This window comes from Aptenodytes forsteri, unplaced genomic scaffold (genome assembly GCF_000699145.1).
Source record: "Aptenodytes forsteri isolate BGI_AS27 unplaced genomic scaffold, ASM69914v1 Scaffold166, whole genome shotgun sequence".
In the NCBI taxonomy this organism is placed as follows: domain Eukaryota; kingdom Metazoa; phylum Chordata; class Aves; order Sphenisciformes; family Spheniscidae; genus Aptenodytes; species Aptenodytes forsteri.
Window position 1 is genome coordinate 4,043,649 of NW_008796110.1, and position 22,754 is coordinate 4,066,402.

At 37.1% G+C, this 22,754-nt stretch overlaps 1 protein-coding gene across 1 annotated transcript in view; it reads left to right on the forward strand.

Annotated features, from left to right (window-relative positions):
• Positions 1-22,754, forward strand: part of CADPS2 (calcium dependent secretion activator 2) — a 347,118-nt gene that overhangs the window by 205,190 nt on the left and 119,174 nt on the right. The window contains exon 9 of the mRNA XM_019474039.1: positions 18,292-18,358. Within this exon, the coding sequence (XP_019329584.1) occupies positions 18,292-18,358 (67 nt within the window). The remainder of the gene's footprint in view (positions 1-18,291; positions 18,359-22,754) is intronic.

The following is a 22,754-nucleotide window of genomic DNA, read 5'->3' on the forward strand; positions in this document are numbered from 1 at the left end:
GCCATGCTGCTTTTGATGCAGCCCAGGATACGATTGGCCTTCTGGGCTGTGAGCGCACATTGTCGGCTCATGTATATACTTGTATATACTAAGGTAAAAATTTCCATGTACGTTATAAGCAGCATGATAGAATGGCTTGATTTTTAATTCACTTTTAGTGTTGTATGGATGCCTTCTATTATTTTTCCAAGGTGTCTCATAGCAGTATTTTCTGTTATGCTAGCTTAAATTGTGCTAAATGCTAGTATTTCATTGTGCTAAATGAATGCTAGCGCATTTTGCCATGGAGAAAAGTGTTAATGTGTTAACCGTCTTCATTTAAATTATTTTAATATTATACACTTTTGCAAAATCAATTGACTGTAATCAGTTACTTTTTTAAAATGAAAATTGAACTTCATGAAAAATGACACATTAAAATTACATTAATGATTAATTGGATAATGATGATGGGTTAATGCAAAATTACTATGGAAGGAAGAAGCAAAAGTGTTTATCTTGCTGCTAGATCCTTAGAGAACAGATTATAGCTATGAGCCTGATTTTCAGTGCTTCCCACAGTAATTGCTTCTGAGGAGGCATGGGGAATCTTGAAGACCTTAATGATACGCCACTGCCACTTTAATTGCTAAGAGAAGCCGAGAGAATCCTAATTGCCAAGAGAAGCATTATTAATTAAGGTGTCATTCTTCATTCATTCCATAGTAATTAATCTGAAATATTTGTAAAAGCTGAGATATAAATTTAGATCCAAACTCACTTAGCTTAACCACAACAAAAAAAAAAAAGTTCAGTTGTATATGTATTGTCTTTAGATCTTAACTTTAACAACACTTGTTCAATATCTTCCTGCCTTCACTAGGATTGAGTATGCATAATTGATTAGGTATGGAGAATCCCCGTCATCAGTACTGCGTGTGTGTCAAATCCTTCTTTGGTTCATCTTTGCTAAAATCCTTATTCAGCCTCACAAAATAATCAATTGGAGTGAGCTGGTCCTGTTGGCACCGGTCTGTTTCCTGCGTACTAGTTTTTGTGCCTTGTTCTCTCCTCAGCATTCTTTAATGCAGTTATGTCGCAGTCTCACTGGGTCCTAAACTCTTATTTTTTCAGCATGGATTATCTCTTATGGTTTACCTTAATGGTACCTTGCATTCAGATGTAAATGCCAATTTTTTCTTCTTACCATGTGAGATCTCAGAACCTATGACCGAGCATCTCAGTGACCCATAGAACAGCTAGGTAGACTTTTCTAGTCTATACTACCAAATTTCTGTCTGCAATTCTCAACTTCTCTCCCCATCTAAACTTCCTGGTCTTTGTGTGCATATGTGAGGGGAAAAAAGAAGTGAAAAAAACCTTGGCAGCAATTTTCAGTTTATCATGTTAGAGAAGATCACTTATCATGTTAGAAAGATCACTTTCAGACCATAAAGATGGTGATGAGCTGTGCTGCAGCATCACTGAGGACTTGTCATCACAGTTTGTGTGACTGACTCCTAATTTGTAGCTACTCCACTTGAACAAATTTGAATGCAGCATCACTGTGAGAGACTGGTCGACTGAGTATCTTCTAGCAACAAGCACTTGTTGCAGGACTGGCATGAGATTAAGCCCTATACCCAGATGGCAGATTGCATATGATGATCCTACCATGGAGAGAGAAAAATTAAAGGATGAATGGTGCAAAGAGCAGTAACCCAGACTTGTCTAACTGAGGCACCTATGAAGGATTTTTAGCCACTGATGGCTACCAAAATTATGCTACCCAATACAGAGAGATGGAAATCTGGAAGACCTGAACTGTGCTTGGCATGTGCCTCCTTCTTGACTACAAAGGGAGCCAAGTGTGAAGTGGGCCCAAACAGATCTGTAAAGTGACTCAGTCCTTGCTGAGGACCTGATAAGCATCTTATATGCATTTCTGGGGATTTAGTTCAGTCTCTGCCTGGTCTTGTCCTAGACTGACTGTCCTTTAGTGGCTGGAATATGTGAGATCACTAGCTGAGCACCACATCTGATTTCATTTCATGCAAAAGGAGTCTAGTTCACATGCTCTGAATCAATTCTGCAACTCTGTCAACCAAGTGCTGCAACTGGGGGCGATGGAGAGATTCTCTTCAAAAGCACACTCCTTATTCAGACTAAGTTCCCAATGTAGATGCATCCTTTTTTGCTTAGGTACTTCATTTAAGTACCTAAAAGTAGTTGGGCAAAACTGGGCAACAACTTCTATTGATGCCCACGTCAAGGGTTCAAGCAAGGGCTCAGTCCTAAAAATACATGAAATACATGCTCCTGTGAAACCTTACATTTGTGCTTGTAAATGTTTGGTTTACTGGATTTTTAAAAAATATAAAGAATAAAATCTAAACAGTGTCTTGCCTGGTATTGGAAATGCTCAAATCACAACTTCAGAAAGCCATTAATGTGTAAAAAGGAATTTTTCTATATTTTCATTAAAAAATAACAAAGCTGGTGGTAACTTAGAAGGCCAAATGATGAACTGATATTTAACTGAAAATAGACCTTAAGTTCATGAAATTGTAGGTGAGGAATTGGGAAAATCTAAAGTTTACTGTAATTTGTAACCGGCTTTTTTTCTCAATGAGTAATAACTTTGGTTTAAGTTTGATTTACATATAAGTGTTTTTCATATACAAGATAAGAAGAATAGATGGGTTGACTATCAGTGCTATGTGGATTGAATCTAGTATTAAGAAAATAAATGTTGTTATGTTATAGCAAAATATGTGTCTTATTAGGTCCTCACATGGAAGATCATGATCTGAGCAGTTTAGTCACTACATGTACATGAAGTGAAATATAGGCAGGTCATTTTTTTTTCTATGCATCATTTGTCTTACTAAAATGAGAGCGTAGAGGAGGCTGCTTATTTTTACTACAGTAAATGATGAACAGTTAAAAATTTTTTATCACATCAGAGGTGTTCTAAAATTTGCAGGGATAAGTTCAGAGTAGTGGGAACTTCCCAGTAACTCTACACTCTAATTGAGGAGACTCTGGTCTGATTGGAACGTTCAGGTTGGCTTCCTTAGCTTAAATTTCTTTATGCTATTGTTACACAGTTCCCATAGCTTTGGAAAAGTATCATTCAGAACAACATCTGACTTCTACTCTTAGTTTTGCTTAAAACTTGAGAAAAAAATTACTATTCTGTAAATACACCCAAAATATTGCTGACAGTATCTTTAGAATGAAATCGCACACAAGTATCCCTGCTTCATAACCTATTCCAGAATTATATATAGTAGAATATATGTATTTATTTTGTATTATATTTTTATTTATTTTGTATTATAATTTTTAACTTTTTTGCCATCTAAGTTCCTTTTGAAAGTTGTCTGGAAACTTCCTTTACGTGCATGAGTCTGTAGTAATGAAGATGTAACTGATTGTGATATTCATAACATTATTACTGTACATAGTCACCTAAGCGATATTCTTATTTTCCCAAACTGCAGGACCAAACAGCATTGAAATAATTGGTTTAGATTTTGTTTATATTGCTTTATTCTGCTACAAATCAGCATAGCACACATACCATGCAGGTGAAAGATGCAGTTTATTTATTAGCCTTTCTCGTCAGGTGATCTGACTTTTTTCTTGGTACCGTACACTAATCTGTGACATAGAATTTAAGAAAGAGTTATTTCCACCTGACATACATTGACATTGCATATGGGCTGGCATGGCCTGGCATTATTTCTATACAGAGAGTGCCGGTACTATTAGCTGCAAGGATGGAGGCATGCCACCTGCCTGTTGTCTCCTTCTGTCGCTTGTGCTGTCCATCTGTTACTTGTAGGAAGCTAAAATTCACCTAATTTTTGTCTTTTGGAATATAAACCCTTACAAAATCAGAGGCACTTACGACAGCAAAATTAATTTTAAATGCTAATTGCACATAACCAATCTAATCCTCTGTATGTGCCAGAATACTGGCTCAGTTCAATACTGTAGGGTCAGTTGTGCTACACTGTGTCTGAGGGTGGATTTCAATTCATAATACACTATTCTGTATGGGCAAAAATATTTTAACGCAATACTGGATGTAAAGGCAGAGGTAACGTTTTATAAATTCAATTCAGTGGGGTTTTTTTCTCCACAATAGTGGAATATAATTTCACAGTATAATTTCAATGATTACAGTATCATATTTAATTTTGACATAGTAACAGAGTCCCCATGGCCCTGCACTACTCTTGTTTTGCCCAAATAGTATATTCATCACAGCCAGCTCCCTTTAAGTAGTCTACGTCCTGTTAAATGTCAACACAGTTGTGTTGGCAGTTCCATACTGTACCATTTTGTCAGGGTCCTTGAGTACATCTAGCATCCCCGAATAAGCAACATGACAGCATCACCTTGGTAGGCTGGTGGTTTCTGCGATGTCATTGGTGTAGCGGTGCTTTCATACAGTGATCTGCACGATTAGCTCGGTCTGTTTATTTAAATAAAAATTGTAATGAAGAGTTCACCCTGCGCTACAAATAATCTTTTTAGTGTGCTTGCTGTCACAAACCTGTTTTAATTCGATCCCATCCTAAATCAACTTTATGTCTGTTCGACGATGTAGTATTGCTTTGCCTTTTTGTAATGTGTGGGATTTTTTTTTCACTTTATGCATAAATGATAAAAGAGATCAGGTATGTGAAAAATGCATATGAAATGGTATGTCAAGTCCTGTGCATGGTTTGTCTTTGGAGCAAGAGACAGAAAAGACCTGTTCGGTTATCTTTCATGCTGCTTTTATGGAGTAAACCAGGGACAAATTGGCAGGGGAAGTGTTGTGGTAGGTGTAGGTTTGAGTTCCACTGCTGCCTCCATCAGGGTCAGACCAAATTCCCTTGCTTTACCAGATGGAGAGCTCCTCTGATAACGTTAGAAGGTTGCCAGCCCAAAACTGCCATCTGCTTTTCTTCAAAGTTTATTCCAAAGATGAAAAGCTATATGGTTCTGGTGAGAGAACAGATTCCTAAATACAAAACTAGTAACCCTTGTTCAGTAAATCAGTGGCTTAGAAGTTACTATTTTTAACGTGTTCCTCCATTTCTGATTTTGACCACTGATATTTTAAGCTTATTTAAATTTTGAAACCATTTTAAGTTCAAAGTTTTAAGTGGACTGCACCATGCCATTGACCAAGTAGAAGAGAATAAGAAACTTGGTTCAGTTTGTAGTAGTGCTGGCATGGAGAAGTCTACCTGAGGACGTGCTCCCCTCACAGCCGGACTACTGATGGCCAGTCTCTTCTCTAAAACAGAATGTTTATGGCTCTCTAGCCCTTTTTCATCCAGCTGTAAGTCTTAGCTTTGAAGGGCAAGCTGAAATCTGAAGCAAGGGTCTGAACACATAGACTACAGAATGATTCCTTTTAGGTTAAGGGCCGTAGGCTGGGAACCAATACAACGTTACATGGGCATGAGATGTCATTTTAAGGATCTTTCAGTCAAGCCATTTAGAAACACATTCTGAGTAATGAATGCATTCAAACAAAATTGGAGTTGTTATGCAAGCAACACAACCGGGGCTGCTATTAAATATAACAAATATTGCCAGTAGCTGAGAGCATGTGCTAGACTAAGATCTCCAAAAATGTTACGGTTGCTTTTCTTTCATTCGCTTATGCCAAAAAAAAATGCATCAGATGAGAGGAACCAAAAATTTGTGTAAATGCAGCTTTACCATTATTTTGTGTATTAGGAAGCAATGGGTCCATTTTCAAACAAGGTAACTCTGATGCCTAGATTAGTATTGTATGATTAAGTTAATAAAGTAATCATATGTCATGTAAAATTTTATTGCCATTATAGAATGTGAGTGTTTAATTTAATCACAAATGATACATTCTTTTTTAATTGAGCTGTATGTATTCTACTTAACGGAAGGCTTGTGTTTTTTCCTTGCACACACAATAAATTTTAATTGAACACCTGATTCCTGCCACCAACACATTAATACCTGGACACTATCTATCTTTTATGCATATAGATACACTGATTAAAACTCAGCAGAAAAGCAGATAATAGGAAAACAAAAAGACAACATTATGGAACACTTTCAGCCATAATTTTTTATTATATATTGAGAAGCATTTAATTATCTTATTTCATTTAATTAGCCCCACTACTTAGGTCAATTGTTTTTTATTGATATGGCATGTTAGCAAGTTTGCTAATTGGCACAAAATAGCATGTGACTATACTAAATGTCTTGTCTTGTCCAAAATAATTTCTTATGGTTTTTCGCTTTCCTGAGACTTTTTATTTATTTCACAGTCTTTTCAATAATATATAAAATATTTTTGCAGGGAGTGGCATGGTTTAAATTGTAGCATTTCACTTTCATTTTCATTTTTATTTCTGAATTAAAGACAAAAAAGATTCTAAAGAAAAAGTGTTTACTTATTTTAGAATCAGCAAGTATCACTCTACCTTTTGTAGCTTTTAGAAATTTTAGTCTTCCTTTGGAAAGAAGAATGTATTTTGAAGCATTCTTTATCATTAAGACTTTAAGCATAATTTGTCAGCATTTACAAATTTAGTCTAGAAGAAAAAGAGCAGCGTTGTGTCACTCCAGCTACTGTACTTTAGTGGTTTTGGTATCTGTTCCGTACTGATCTGTTTTAAACCAATGATTTAACAAATCTGACAACTCTAACAGAGTATAGATGAGCTCAAATTATGTAAATGTTTTAGTGCATAATATTAACTTCCAGTTAAATAGTAACAGAGCTCACTAGAAGAGAGACTTTGTGGAAATGTAATTGATCAAAAAAGATTTTTTTTCTGCATGAGATAATGTCTTTGAATAATTGATTATACCTCTCCTTAATTTTAGATTCTTCTATTCCAAACCATTTTTTATATTTTTCTTTAAAGACGTAATGTATTTTTACTCAATAATTCTTCAAGATGTATTTGGTATCTCTGTACCAGGAAAAAAAAGATTACAATTTCACCAATTGGCACCTTTTCAGTTTACCAAATACTGATACTTTTGCAAATGATTTCCATGCTTTTTGAGTTGTTGGATTTTCTTTATAATATATGTGTTCAACTGTGTTGGCACTTCAATGGATGAAGTAACTCATCATTATGCAATGAATGTTCTTCTCCTAATTTGAGAATAAATGTATTATTAATATGTATGACTATTCCCATATATGCATGATTTGTGGAATAATAAGACATTCTACTTATTTAAAATACTCATTTTAAAACCATTTCAAATATACGTTTCACAGTCCTTGCCCTGAAGTTTAATTTAACCACTTTTTGTGGTTACACAGTAGCATTTTTTTTCCTCTTCAAGTCAGTCACAAACAGGTAGCAGGGATCAATTTGAACTAGATTTTCTTAGTCTGGGCCATTGCATTATACATATCCCGACATCCACAGGAGGGCAGCATGGTTAAATTAAGGGAGAAGATGGGAATATGATTATAATGCAGCTAAATGAATCTCACTTTTGATTGTTTATATTGTTTTGTGAAAGCTTTTATAATTGAGAAGAGTGCGTATTTTCCTAGTCAATACAGATAAAGCAATTGCATGTTAATTTTAGAAGGTTCCAAGTGTAGCTTCTTAGTAGCTATAAACGTGAAGTTTTTCTCTGTATATATACAGTCTATTTTAGAAGAAGGTTTGAAAATATTTAATGTGGGAGTTATTAAAGCCTAGTTGGAAATTTAGCTCTGCATATTCCAATAAAATCTGTTACAGTATTTTGATAAATCAGACATCTGGAGAGTGGAGGGAGCTATTCCAGGAGGTTTACAGGACACTGGAACTATTCTGCTCTCTAACTCTTGACTGAGTTATAGCAGGAAATTAGTCCTTTTATATATGTGTGTCTAAATATATGTATACACGCACACACATAAAGCCCTGTTTGGAGAAAAAGATTGAAAAATCTCAATCTCAGATTTGAACAATAATCAATGAGTGATACAAAAAAGATTAATTATAATTTTTGTTCCACTTAAATTGATCACCAAAACACTCATAGAAGGCATTTTACCCTTTGTGTTATATACAAATAAGTGCTGTTTTTAAAAAAGTATTTCTAAAACTTCAAGTGAGCAGAACCACACAAACCTCCCCTCACATCCAATTCATCAGTTACAACTTATATTTTCTCTTAGATTTTATGGATTTTTTATTTTTATGTAACAGCAGTTTTACGGTTGAATATCACTTTAGTATTGCTATTTTGGGGAGACAGTTGCTTCTCAGAGCAATCCTGTGCAGCAGGATTGGGCTGATCCCAGTAGATGGCTCTGATGCTCCCTCACAGGTGGTAAATTCTGTATTCCTGAAGTCCTACTTCTACAGCTCCAAAGGCGAATCAGCTCCAGTTTAATAACTCTAGTGCAGGGACAGTGCGTTTGAATGTTTTTGTTTTCTATGTATTTGTTACAGTGAAGAACTTTTGACAAAGAGCAAATCCATGCTGTTGTTATAGGCTTATATCTTTCTTGTATATCACTTTTTTGTTTTTGTCTAACCACCACCCAAAAGAAAACCATTTTCAAGATATTAACATTTCTTTAGGAATTTTTTTTCCTAATTATGTTAATCCATTTTAAAAATCCTGAATTCCGTGAAGGGATACTAAAGTAAGTTTCTCAAAGGGAATATATGTCTCAGTGATGCATTTCTGTTGTTTCCTAGAATAACTCCTGTGGAATTCAGTTTTAGATTGTTTGCTTCTGTGTGGCATTTCCAAGGATAAACATCCAATCACGTTAACGGTTCTAATGCAAATTATTGTACACTAGAAGCTGTCTCTTCCACTGCCACAAGACAGTCGCTAAATAATACTAGTAGGTGGCAGTTTCAGAGCAAACCAAAAGAGCTGCTTCTAGGCACAGGTAGTTGAGATCTGGAACTGTGCTACTAGGTGGAGGTTCTGAAAGTTTAAAAGGGTTGAGAAAACCATTACGGAAATTCATTGAAACAAAAATCCATTAACAAGTAGTAAATACAGAGACACCATTTCTAGATAAAGAAACTCCTAGAGCCAGTAATAGCACGAGTATAGGAGAAAATTCTGGGGATGTATAACTGCATGTTTCCATCCAGTTGCTGCTTCCCTCCCCTGTTGGGAACAAGGTACAGGCCTGAATGTGCTTTTGGGTGGCCACTTCTACGTTCTTTCATAAAGAAAGTTTCTTCGAAAGAGCCAAAGTGACATGGAGTCAGAAGTCTTTTTGTTTCTATGGCATCTTTAAAATTCTGCATGTATTCTGTATAGGAAAGTTTCTTAAAATGGGTATTTTGAGAGAACTGATTGGCTGGGTCATACTACGAAAGCTTTCTTCCTTGTTCTTACTCCTGTATTGTCATCAGAAGGTGGCCAGGAATATAAAAGTACTTTTTTGACTCTAACTTTCGATGAAAGGATCACCTACCGTTGTCGTTCTGCACTGGTAGGTTTTCCAAGGTGGAATGTCTCTATCAGAATGTGAGATAAGCCTTATTGTCTTGGACCAAATGCTCATCTAAGCCGGTATCATGTCTCCCACTGTGGCCAGCAGCAGATGACTGGCAAAGTTTGTAAGAGTAGCCTCAATACTCTTTCAGACTCCACCCATCTGCAGAGCAAGGACTTTCTGAGCCAGATACAGTTCTTTGCGTATACTAACATTGAATGCAATTGAATTTCTCTTTCACAAACCTGTCCAGGAATGCCTAAAATGCACAGTGAAATGTAACTAATTTGAGTTCATGGAAACAAGCCTTAACAGTTGCTTTGCTGTGTAAGAATGTAAATTAATGTCTGGCACAGTTCCTACATTCCTTGGAGGTGCTAGAGATGCAACGGAGACAGTCTGCACCACTGATACAGGCAGCATCATGTCTTTTTCTGCTGTTGTATGTTGGATGGAAAGAGAAGTGGTATTCATGGGTTCCAATGTTTACATGAAGTCTGGTAGATTAAAAGGGAGTTTTCCAGTGTATGAGAGCATGAAGCGTCAAAATTTTAATCCAGAAGAAAATCACATAGTTCCCAATAAAAAGCTTTTTATTTCTGCAACGTGGGGAGAGACTGCTATATCAAAGATTGTATATGAATTCCAAGACGGTAACTGCATTTTCCCCACTGTTCCTTAAATTGTACTCCAGCACTTTTCATTCTGGGCTGCTCTGTAGCAGCACAACTAGAATTTTTTTGTACCAAGTGTGCCAAGCATTTTGAAATCTGTACAGCCGACATAGTCTCTGTTCATTGTCAGCTAAGTTCAGTCATTGCATCCCCAGAAGCTTTACCTCATAGCACTGACTGAAAAGAGCAAACTAATATATATTATTCCGAATTGTGCTTTAGAATGAGTACTTTTGTCAGACTGCAAACAACAAACATTTTCCGTGAATGTCACGTTATCTACTTTTCATGATGCCTAGGTACAGAAAGCCTCCTTCATTTCATCTATTTTCAGGCAACTCACTGCAATGCCTAAGTTTGGAGTCTTGGCACTGTAGGGATCTGGTATAGCCAATGGAGACAGAAGGGCGCTTGCAAAGGTTAATTTGCAAAGCTCTGAAGATGAAATATGCCCCGAGTAGTTTACACTGGATCCATGCAAAGTATGAGGGAAACATGCATGGTCACTGAAAGTGGCATAGTGGGGTTGCAAAGACAAACATAATTAACTTGCTGTTTCCCTTTGGAACCTTTTCTTTTATATTTTTTTAATTCATGAACGATTTGCGTGTTTTGACACATGGAGTGAAAAGGCTGAACAGCTTTACAGGCTTCTGAAATGCATTTTCCGGTGTCTGGAAGGTAAGGGCTGGTGTGAGGCTTTCCTGAATGTTTCTTCTGCTGCGCTAGGACCTCAGGTTCTGCACAGTTCTTGCTTTTCTCCGCTTTGGTTTCTCTCCCACAGAAGCTAATGTAATAATGCTAACCTCCCTCACTGGACATGTTGTGAGGAGTAATTACCTGAAGTTTATAAAGCACTACTCAAATGTCAAGCAATGTTCCTATTAAGAAAATAATGATAGGTATGTTAGGGCTTGTTAAACTGATTTGTTTCAAAACTTTGGTGATGTTTTAAAATAGTGGTTTTAATTGACGTATTTTAGGGATTTTTAAAAAAATCCAGCTGTCAAGAATTTTAAAAAATAGTTTTAAAACATCATAACATTCTGAATAAACATCTGTGTGCACAAATTGAAGGAAAGTGCTAGACTAATTCGTTATCATAATTTCTGTGCTTCGTTTCAAATCACAAATAGTGATACCAGGTGTAACGTATTTTCTCATGCCTTTGCTAGATCAGATGAACCTCTTTATACTAATTCATAAGGAGTTTAGAATACCTACTAGAGGTGATGACAACAAATGTTATGAAAATACTTAGAACTGACAATCTTTAGGATGGAAATGTATGTATCTTGTTCTGTTTATATGTTTTATTACCAAAAAAAACCAAAATTGGCTCTGCTGAGGTCTGTATTCTTTATGAAATTAAAGTTATATCAATTCAAAAGCAGCTTTCTAGACAGTGAAAAGAAATACATAGCCAGCCAGAGATAACCAAAGCCAAGTATCATTCCTAAAAAAGTTCACTGCTCTTACTAGCCGCTGCCACTCTTCCCAAAACTGGGCTATTTTCAACACCGGGACTCCAGAATTGGAGTTGCTTCAGTTGGCAGCTTAGTTCATTGATTTGTTTTATACCAGTGTGACACTGAGCAGGGTGTTTTGACTGATTCCATCAGTGGCAGTGTATGACCTAGAAACAAAAGTAGATTTTTCATATTAACAGGTCCTTGGCCATTTAGGCTTTCTAGATCGCAAATAATATCACTGCTTGGCTGGAAAAAGGGTCACCAGTTTTTCTGTCTAATTGCAGTGTCATGTGCTTCCAGTGACATGATGGAGAGATATCTAGGCTGGATGCCCGGATGCTTCTGAGTGCTTAGGATGCTTCTGAGTTGATTTAAGGTCTGGCAATGTAAAGAACTGTTTCCACAGCTAAACTGGATGCTCAAGGGAGAGCAGGGCAATTGAAACTTTTTCTACTACATCAACATTAGCATTTAAATTCAGGCTTTCACTTTTAAAACCAATCTCTTAGTTGTTCCTGCTTACTGTGCTTTGTTTCACATCACAGAACAGTTTGTGTTCACAGACTGTTATCCTTTTAGGTGAAATTAAACCAAGAGATGAGCTCCAGGGGTGCACGCATATATGCTGCAGCCACTGGTAGCTATTTGGTCCATGGGTTCAGACTAGAGCTAGTCCAAAGTAAGCTGCATCAAAAAGCACAGAGAGTGGATGTCTGCTCCTCAGCACCAGCTGTTTCACAATTGTGCTGCATTACCTGTTCACATTACAATTAGATTACATTAGAATCAGAGCACTTTCTACATTTATGTTGCATCTGAAGAATTTCATTCTTTTGTTGCCTGGAATTCTCTCAAGACTAAAGGATGTTTTTCTGTCCTGACAAACGCTCCCGCTTTACATACCGAATAGGTTTCATGATACGACATAAATTGGATTAATAATTCTCAAGTTGCCATTGCAGTTACTTCACAGGTTCCGTAAGTACTGGCATGCATATTCACAAATGTTGAAGCGCTCTGGAGTGCAGTAAGATATCCCTGTTAAAGAATCTAGGGATGTCTGATCTTCCAGCATACCAATAAGCATTTATACAGTAAGTGAAAAGTTGTTTAGGGGGGGAAACCCCCCCACACACACGTTTTCCTGTTCAAATTATGAGTATCTTGCTCATTGGAATAAATGGAACTGTTTTCTGTGGCTGTGGTGTTTGTATTACTTGACATTCTTCATTTCTTTATCCTTAGCAGGCATAATTACAGTAGAAGTTTAGGCTGATTTTTTTCATTCCATCTGCTGAAGGCTTATTTAGTTCTCTTTCTCAAGAGCACAGAAAGTACTAAAATGAATCCAAGAATGTTTACAGCTAGGTTTCTTATGACCCAGGTCATATTGTTGTCTTGAATCAGTTTTCTCTCTCGTCCTCAACTGAAGACAAAAAAATGGCTTAATCTTGCGGGGTTAAATAAAAGAAGGAATGCGGTGCAAGGAAGATTCCTTTTATGCTAGCGCGAAGGGATGACTGAAAGTGCCTGTGGGCATTTGGTCCCCATTGGCTCTCACAGCGAATGCAATGATGCCCACAGATAGCCTGTATTGTTGTCAGTTAAATGGGATCATGAGTGTCTGAAAGGTGTTTGAGAATGAACTGAAAATCATTTTCACAAGTGGATGATTACTTCTGCCACATGTTAACCGAACTCTATCAGAGTGGCCCAGATTTTTGAGACTGCATTAATTGCTCTTTCAACCTTGACTGAGGTTTCTCTTTAAGAAAGGTCTTTGCTGGACTAAACTGCTACACGTATTGATTTTTCTTTCTGTATTTTTTTCATTGTTTGCGATAAATGAAGCCTTTTACAAGTAGAGAATTTATCATTCAAGATGTAGATAGATTGCTTCGTTCCTTAGAATAAAAAGGCCGGTCTAAAAATGATCTCTGTAGAAGTAGTGAGTCCTTTCTCATTTCTCCAGCAGTGAATAGCTCTGGTATTCCACACTCAATTATGTTTTTCAGCTATTCATTAGTGCTGATTTTTTCATCAAAAAGTAGAACCCTGCACTCTCACAGCGTGGACTTAGAGCAAATAAGCTGCCATCTTCTTTCCTGTGTATGCCATCACATAATTGAAACTGAACTATAATATTTAGCAATATGGTTTTGCATTTTTGTAACACAAGGAAATGCACTTTGAAAAATATTCAACCTTCATAAATTTAAAATATAGTGATGCTCCTCAGACTTTTTAAAAATGGTTGTTCAGTTTGTTTGTTCTATTTTTTGAGGAGAAAATGATACTGACTGAGACAGGATGATATATAAAACATTTTTATCCAGGTGTTTCTGTGTTTTGTAGTGGAAATGTAATTTCTTGTATTTTTATTTGTTTTCCAGGAAAATGAACTTTAAAAATTAAATGTTTATTTTTCTACCATATTGTAAGCATTATGAGGTATAATCAGGTAAATCTGTGACTTCATACAAATCCAATTTTTACTTTTTAATTTGGGAGTGATTGCTGAGAAGGAAAGCACTATTAAATAATGTTGAAAAAAAGAAAACTGTAGAACTGTTTTTAAGAGCAAAAGCCTCAGAAAGTGATTTCATGGTTTGTACATTTGGTTGCATTTTCGTATTACTACAAAACTGTGTTAGAAAATCTTTACATTGGGGTAGCGCTTAATGATTCAACATGTTTGACCAAGGTCCTATTTTCTATGTGCTGTATAAAAGCAGGTGTATTAGTCAAGTTACTGGAAATTATGTGAGTAATATAAAAAGACTGAAGAAGGCAACCAAGCATATATATCCTAACTAGAAATATGCTTTCTAATGTGCACATATACAGATATAGATGTTATGTATATGTATCTTATTTATTAATATATTTTTACATAATAAAAGTCTGCCATCTATATCTGTGTACATCAGAAAACCAATCTGTCCTAACTTCTTGTCAGTCTACTCATTAAACACTCTCAAAACATGGTCTTAAAGAGAAGGCAAGATAAATCTATTTAGTAATAAGCAATTACTATTTCAGTGCTCAGATACAGGGGAACTATTTCAGTATCTTCCTTCTCCGTGTATGGCTGAACTGTAATAATTCAAGAATTATTTCAGATTATCCCAACTCTGGAACCCAAATTAGAGTGAGAAAAATTGTAGCAAATGGCATGGTTAATTTTTAGAAATATGGAATTGGCTACTTCTGAATATCAGTTTCTTCTTTGTATTGCACAGAATATTTTACCTAAAGAAAGGTACAGTGTTTGAAGGAATGGCTGCTGTGTGTTTCTTGTTGCTGCTGAGGGTTTTTAAAATAGTCTGAAGAATTAACTCTATGCTTGTGCACATTTTTTTGGATGGAGAGAGTGAGCAAGGCTCGTAGGTGAATACAGATACACATATGGGTAGAGAAATAGCAGGCTACAGCTCTGTGAGTTGGTGACTATGAGGGTCTGCTCTGGTTTGTGGTACTGACGTTTACCTGAGACCCGTGAAAAATGATGCAATTCCCCATCTTAAAAATGAAACATTCTTCAACTTAGCTCTAGGACTTAGTTCACTTCTGAATCTGTTAACCTCTTAATTTTCTGCTCCAGTTGTGAAACCCAGGTGTCATTTAATTCTGGAAACTGGCTTTTGTAGACTTTTTCCATTCTAGACATCAACTGCAGTTTCTACAAATCCTAGATATTACTGTCCAAATTTAACAAGGTTCTTAGGTCCTTTGCTTCCGATTTTTTTCAATGGAAAATAAATGGGAAAGAGAAGTTCAAACAGGATTCTAGGAGTCTAGGATATTTGGCTCCTTCTGGGTATAAATGTTAGACTCTTGAGTAAGAATTAATCTCCTCATCTTTCAGGAGCATGCACACTTAAGATGAGCACAGGATATATCCCTTGTAAATGGCTGAAACTTTCTACATCAGAAAAAACCTGTCACCATTAAAGATGGCACTGGAAGAGGGATTAATAACATAAGATTATAACAGTGTATTTATAGTGATTTGTAAAACCAAGTAACATAAGGCTTTGCACTTCTATACTAAATCCCAGCTTTGTGTCATGAATGCTATGTTCTTTGTTACCTAATCTTATCTAAGACCAGCAGATTTTAAAGTTAGGTAGGTAATGTTCCACTCCTTTGTTTTGCAAGGAAGCTCTTATTTAACACCTTAGTTGGAAGTGATTTATAGGAGGAATAAAAAGTTCAGATTGCTATTTAATTTCTTTTTTGTATGCTTTCTTATTTTATAATTTTGAGTTTACTGTAACTTGTGATAGTTCTGCCTGTTCTGCAGGACCATCTGTGGTATATCTTACATGAAAAGTAATTTAAAAAGCAACCAACCTTTTCTCTGATAGCAAATGTTCTTTTAAGATCTCTTATTTTAAAAGCACCTTTCTATACCAGTCTCGGTTAATAATGAAAAAGAATTAACTAAACCTGGTGTTTCTAGGGTTGGGTTACTCATCTTCTGCCATGTTCCTGTTAGAATGTAAAGTCACTGCCGCTGATGATACCAGGATTACTCTTGAGCAAGAAGTCATTTAAGACATGCCAAGAGGGTGGGAACATGGTCAGGATATCTTTGTACTGTGGCATTTGAGGACTGTGTATTCTCAGTTGGTCTTCACAGTCCATGGGGCAGTTGTCCTCCGACATACATCAGAGAAACCTACAGGATATTCTGAGGGATGCGGTGGCAGAATCACCGTGAAGAACAGGGCAGGCTTAGGACTGAGAGAGCCCAAAGGCTACCTGTGGACCCTTTTACTTTTCTACACCCCGGTCATTAATCTTCAAGGCTGAGTGAAATTCATCAGTTATTCCCCCTTCACCCTATGGCAATAGTAAAGAGATTAACGGGGCAATAGCAATGTGGTATGCTTTGGGGAAAGTAAATGCTCTGATTTAGGGGAACATGCCTGGCTCTTTTGAAACATATATGGAAAGCAAAACAGTTCGTATTTTGTGGGGGAATATGCTCCTATTACTCCGTGAGGTAAATGCTTCCGTAGTTGCAAAACATTATAAACTTTCAAATAAACCCTAGTAGGCCCTTTTCTGACATAGCCCTTACTCCTCTCCTTTCTTTTTATTGAATTTATAATAATCACAAAATTAAGAAGTTAAAAAGAGTATGGTGGGATCTGGACTATTCAAAGAAAGCTACATCACACGGTAATCCTGTACACGAAGCCAATTGTTCTCTCTCATACGAATAAAAAGCAGAGTAACCAAGCGAGGCAGAGCTTCAACACAGGTGTAGCAGGAGTTGAAGGGCAAGATACCAGTGTCATAGTAATGAGGGAGCTGCTATGTAATCTGACAAACCACCACGGTTAATAAGCATTACGCTGAACAGTCACGTTAGACCAAAATTTGTCCTTTGTAATACCTAAAGTGGGAAAGAATGTGCCTGAGTGTGTGCCCAGGACAGGTGGAAAAAAGGTTTTGCCTGTATCTTACTTGCCTGTTTCACATGGGATGTTGGTTCATTGCTCTGTTTTTCAACTGAGTTAAAAACCACCGGGCAACAAAGCCCCAGAAATGATCAGACAGTAGAGGGCAGCAGACCCTATCCTCTTACCACAAAGGCACTGTCCATCTACCAACCAACCATCCAACCAACCATCTCCGATCTCAGTTATTATAATTTCTCCATAATATATGTGCCAGCATCGTCTGGAGAGTGCCCTGTGAAGCCAGCATTCATTGGTCTGATCAATGTGGATCTTTGTTCTGCCTTTGACCCACCTAGTTGTACTAGATGCCCTTGATAGAAGCTGGCCAGCCAGAAGGGACATCTCATGGGTAATATTTTGCTCTCCTGTCAGGTTTTAAGCAGCAGATCCTTACCACTCGTAGGCTCTTGCTTACAATCCCACAGCTCATCCTTTTCCTCTTGCTGTCTTTGTTAACAATAGCACAACATGACCACAGTGACAGAAAAAAGGGTCGCTATAATGCCATAAAACTTGCTGCAACTTCTTGAGTAATGAGGGTGCTTCCTCTACACCAAAGAGTATCAACATCTGTGGTTTTGTCATCTCACTGGTTGATACTCCTGATTACACCGTCTGATTCAAAGCCTGGAAATTGCCAAGGTGACAAGGAGTTTTTTTGTAATCTGAGAGTCTTTATAGTGAAATGCTTCTGTTTGGGAAATTAGTTTCTAGTTTACTCTGGAAAAAAATTTAATCTTGTGTGTCTGCTGGCATTTTGTTATTTGAGCACTTTCGCAAACTGACACTGTGACTGACTTCTCACAGACTAGAGAAACACTAGCAAATCTATGGAAACCAAATGGAAAAAAAGTGTTGGGGAGTTTAACTTTTCTAACATTCAGTATTTCTGTGTAGTCAAAACTGTTCTACTTTAAGCTGTTTTTTCTATTTTCAGAGGCAGTTGGTGAAATGTAAATGATAAGCAGGTTAGTCTTCTCAAACGTGAGAACTTTTGTTTCTGCTTTTTGTCTTATTTTGAGTGAAAAGGAATATCTCTTTGCATTTTTATGATCTGAGTGAATAGAAGAAAAAAACACTTCTTAGATGTGACAACACTGAAGAAGCAGCTCAGTAGGTAGAGCAAATGAATACACTCGTTTGTATTAGGTCCTCCTAATATCATGCTTCTTATTAATGGAAAAACGTTCCCTTTATTATTTCCTTTGCAGATATTTGTATGCTCTAGGACAGAAGGTTTGGAAGCGGTGGAAAAAACGCTACTTTGTTCTTGTTCAGGTTAGTAGTCTGCCATGAAACTTCATTAAAAAGTAGTCTTGGACTATCAATTTTCTTATGTATGGTTTCTGGAGCCACTAGTAAATCAGTATCTTAAGGCAACATATGCAACACTACTCCAAGCTTCTTACAGCACAGAGACATCCAGGGTATTTTTTTTTTTTTTTAATTTACATATGTAGTAAACAGAAATGTCACTGAGTTTTATATATATGTAAATAAGTCCCTACACTGAGCAATGTTTCAACTGAAACCTCGAAATTTCTGAACGAAATTGTTGTGACCTTGAAACATTCTACTGACAGCTTTCTAGCAGCACTCACTTTAAAATAAAGTTATATTTCATAAAGTGGATTGTACTTACTGTTTCATTCATTCTATCTCAACAAAGATTTCCTGCCTTTAAAATTAAATAAAAACAACAATCGTTACTATTAAGAACTTTTTTGTAAATATTTTTTGAACAATGCTATTTTTTGTTCTTCCTTGTAATATTAAATTGGGTAAAATTATGTAGTTGTTTTAGAAAATCTAATGTAGCAATTGTTCTTGGCCACAAAAATGTGCTGGGCTGATATTTCATAACTTTTTGTCCAAACCTAGAACTGTAAGTATTTTCACATGCTAGTGAATGATGACATTAACATGAGATTAATAGAATAGGAACAGAAAAGTAGATTTTGAGTGGCCAAAACTGAGAAATGAACAATTTTTGTGAGTCTTCGGAAAAATCATTATTTTCTGTTTGTGCTTGTCTTCAGATTGTAGTTACAAATTTGATGTCCTTCTGAGTCAGTTCAGAGGATGCTGTTCTTCTGTTTCCTTTGTTTTGTTGACAGAAAACTGTTAAAGTGTGAGTCCCCATAAACGTCATACAAAGGATGAAGCCTGTTAACAAGGCTTTTTTAAGAATGAAGGCTTCTAAAACTACTTTACAGAAAGCCTGATTCCTTTCTCTACCCCTCTGCCAGTCACACTCACCTGGACTTCTCCTACTCCTAAATGGTGAAAATTGTAAGGATGTAAAAAAAAAAATCCTGAACAAGGTCTTTAATAAAGTAAAGTTAAAAGCTGAGAGTATTTGCATATTACTCTTGCTAAGCTTGATGTCAATACAGTATTCTTCCTGGCTTCAATGAGAATTGGCTTGCATATTGATAATCCGCGAGTAATGGTTATAAGTTTGAACAGGATCTTCTGGAAAGCCTACTGAGTTCATTTGGGTTATGATTTTACCAAGGTCCTCTGTGAAGAGATGAGGACTTTTTGTGACTTTATTAAGATTTGTAAAGGTTGGGAAGATCTCTATATAGGATAGTTGTTAAGGTATGGATGTGAAGGGAAAATAACTTAAAGTTACAGGAAAAAAGAGAAAGAAAGGATAGATGCTCCCTTGTCCTTCACGCTTTTCTTTAACACTCCTCCTACTTTACATCCCCCCTTTCACAAAAAGAAAGACTTTGTTCTTTTCCTCTAAACCACAGGTGTCATTTGAGTTTTAAAGTGCACACCTAAGAGACATGTAGTCTTTCTGTGCGTGTGATATGGAGCCACCTGGGTGTCCTGGTTTCAGCTGGGATAGAGTTAATTTCGTTCCTAGTAGCTGGTACAGTGCTGTGCTTTGGATTTAGGAGGAGAATAATGTTGATAACACACCGATGCTTTAGTTGTTGCTAAGTAGTGCTTACACTGGTCAAGGACTTTTCAGCTTCCCATGCTCTACCAACTGAGAAGGCTGGAGGTGCACAAGAAGCTGGGAGGGGGCACAGCCAGGACAGCTGACCCCAACTGGCCAAAGGGACATTCCATACCATATGACGTCATCCTCAGTACATAAACTGGGGAAAGCTGGCTCGGGGGGGCCAGCTCACTCCTGGGGAGTGAGCGAGTGGCTGTGTGGTGCTCAGTTGCCGACTGACTGAGGTTAAACCACAACACTGGGAGACCAGTTTATTCCAGCCAAGTTAATTTTAACTATCTTCTGCTTTCTATGCTGAAATTGAAATACTGGAGGAGAATATTATAGGAATTTTCCAACTGTGATGGGATTTAGACATCTATTTCATTTTAAAGCAGCTATCAACTCAATAAGACTATATAAAAAATACTGTGTTAAATCAATATTTACTGTCCAGACAGCTCTGGCTCATTTATATAGTCCAGTCGTGATATATACACTGACAATAAGCTGAAGTCAATACATGTGAAATAAGCATTCGGTAATGAATATCAGTCTGCTGTATTGATATATTATTGACATATTGATGAGTCTTCCTCTATAGATTAGCTTTTAGCTTACATTAGTAAAATATGAAGGCCATGAAATTCAGTTGTAAGACAGAGGCTATCAGTATGATTTACACATGCTTTGGAAATTTAACTCAGGTGTGAAATTAGATGAATAATGTTGATTTTTCAGGAGCGTAATGTGAGTAATGTGCATCTTCATTATTGCTACACGTATTAGAAGTTGTTAGTGGTTTGTGAAAGAACAGCTCAATGTTATAGGAAGGTTACAGAGTCTGGAAATTTTAACCTCTTCATTATATTTGCTTTTCTTCCTTTTACACTCCAGTAACTTCTCTAAAAGGTTATTCATTTCAAACTAGAAAAAGACAGGGACATAACATGTTAGGTAAAAAGCCTCAGCTGGACTTGCTGTGTTTTACTTCGTTTACTGTCTGAAAATGTCTTCCTCCAGTAATCTGAATACAGTTTCACTTCTGTCATTTTAATTTCGTCTGTTCTAATGTTTGAAAAGTCAGTCATTTGTTTCATGGATAATTTTTTTCTAAACACCCCAGCTATGCAGGCTAGTTCTTGCTGCTGAACTCCTGAAGCAGGCTGCCCAGTGATGCCCTGTAGCAGGGACCACGGAGTCAGCCTCCAGGTTTGCAGTAACGGTTCCTCCCGGCACACTGAACATGGGGTCTTTCTGCCCCATGGGGACATCCCCTAGTGACACTGCTCATATGTCCACATTTCTGTGCATAGCTGTCTGTCATGCATGCACAGGTTGTTGTTTTTCCACTTTGTTACAAAGTAGGTAGAACAGCTGCTAGTCGGGTGCTTAGACCTCCGTAAAATTATGAAATTCAGGTAAATGCAGTTATAGGAAGGAGGTTCCCTTTTCTCCTATTAAGCATTACTATTTAAGAAGGTGGCTTGATTCTGTTATTGTCTGAGAATGTGTTGTACATAATCCTGACTTTTAAGTACCCATTATTCCATGAAGTATTGATACTAATTTGCTGAATTCTAGGCAAAAACTACCTACAGCTCCCTTAACTACTAAAAATACACGTAAACCCAGTCACAGATCTATATAAAAAAAGTGCGATTTCAGATTGTCCTGGTGGTTCTCTCTATAGTAACTGATAGCAGCCACTGATAATGATAAGGAAAAGGGTTTAGAGATTGTGAATGTAAACAAACAAGGCAAGTTCTGTATTTCTTTATTTTGTTGAGACTTTTATTTCCCCCCCAACAAAGTTTTCTGGAGTTTTTCTATTTGTTTCTTTGATGGAGACACATTAAAATGTCTCATTTTCAACAAAAAGATGAAGTGTAAGACTGATTTTGACATAAATATCTTTTAATAAATTGTTCCTTTAAAATAAGAGAATGCATTTGAAATATGTTTGAAAAAAGTAAAATCAACAGCATTATAATCTCTGTCTTGTTATAGGGGTAAGGTTAAAAATGAACAAAGACACATAGCCCAGCTCTTCCACAAGCTGATCTTCAAAACCATAGAGGCTGAAGAAATCTGAAAAAGCTGGGCATTCTATGCATTTCCAGAATTAGTGTCTGCTAACTTCCTTTTTGATGGCTGAGTTTGTCTGTACAGTGTGGTTATACAGAGTTGTTGACATGAAAATGTGAGTGATGTGGGTGTCTGTCAGGTTATTTCATTCAAGAAAATTGAATAATTTGAAAAATGTTTTTACTTAAGTGCCGGGTATCTGTAGATTCAGTTTACAAGAAAAGGAGAGGAGGGAGCTCTCATTAAATACAGTGATAATTGCAGAGGATTTAGAGGTGTGTGGCTAACCAACAGCTCCCTCCATGCTTGTGAATGAGGGCAAATATGGTTCTTGGGAATATAAACAGGGAAATACCAAGCAGTAACAGAGGTGATACTGCTGCTGGGCCTAGAGCAGATGACATGGCGTAGTGGCTGAGCCCTGTGTCAGGGCCCTGAGAGGACCACTGGCCCTGACTGGCCCTGCCCAGCCTCCTGGCCCTGTCCAGGGCCTCCCCACCCTGCCCACAGCCCAGGACACCATTTCAGCCTCACAGGGCCATCATTCCCTGCCCCAGTGATGCCACGGCAGGGCTGGTCTCCAGCTCCCCACAGCCCTGCCCTGCTCAGCAATGGGCCCTGCTGAGCCGG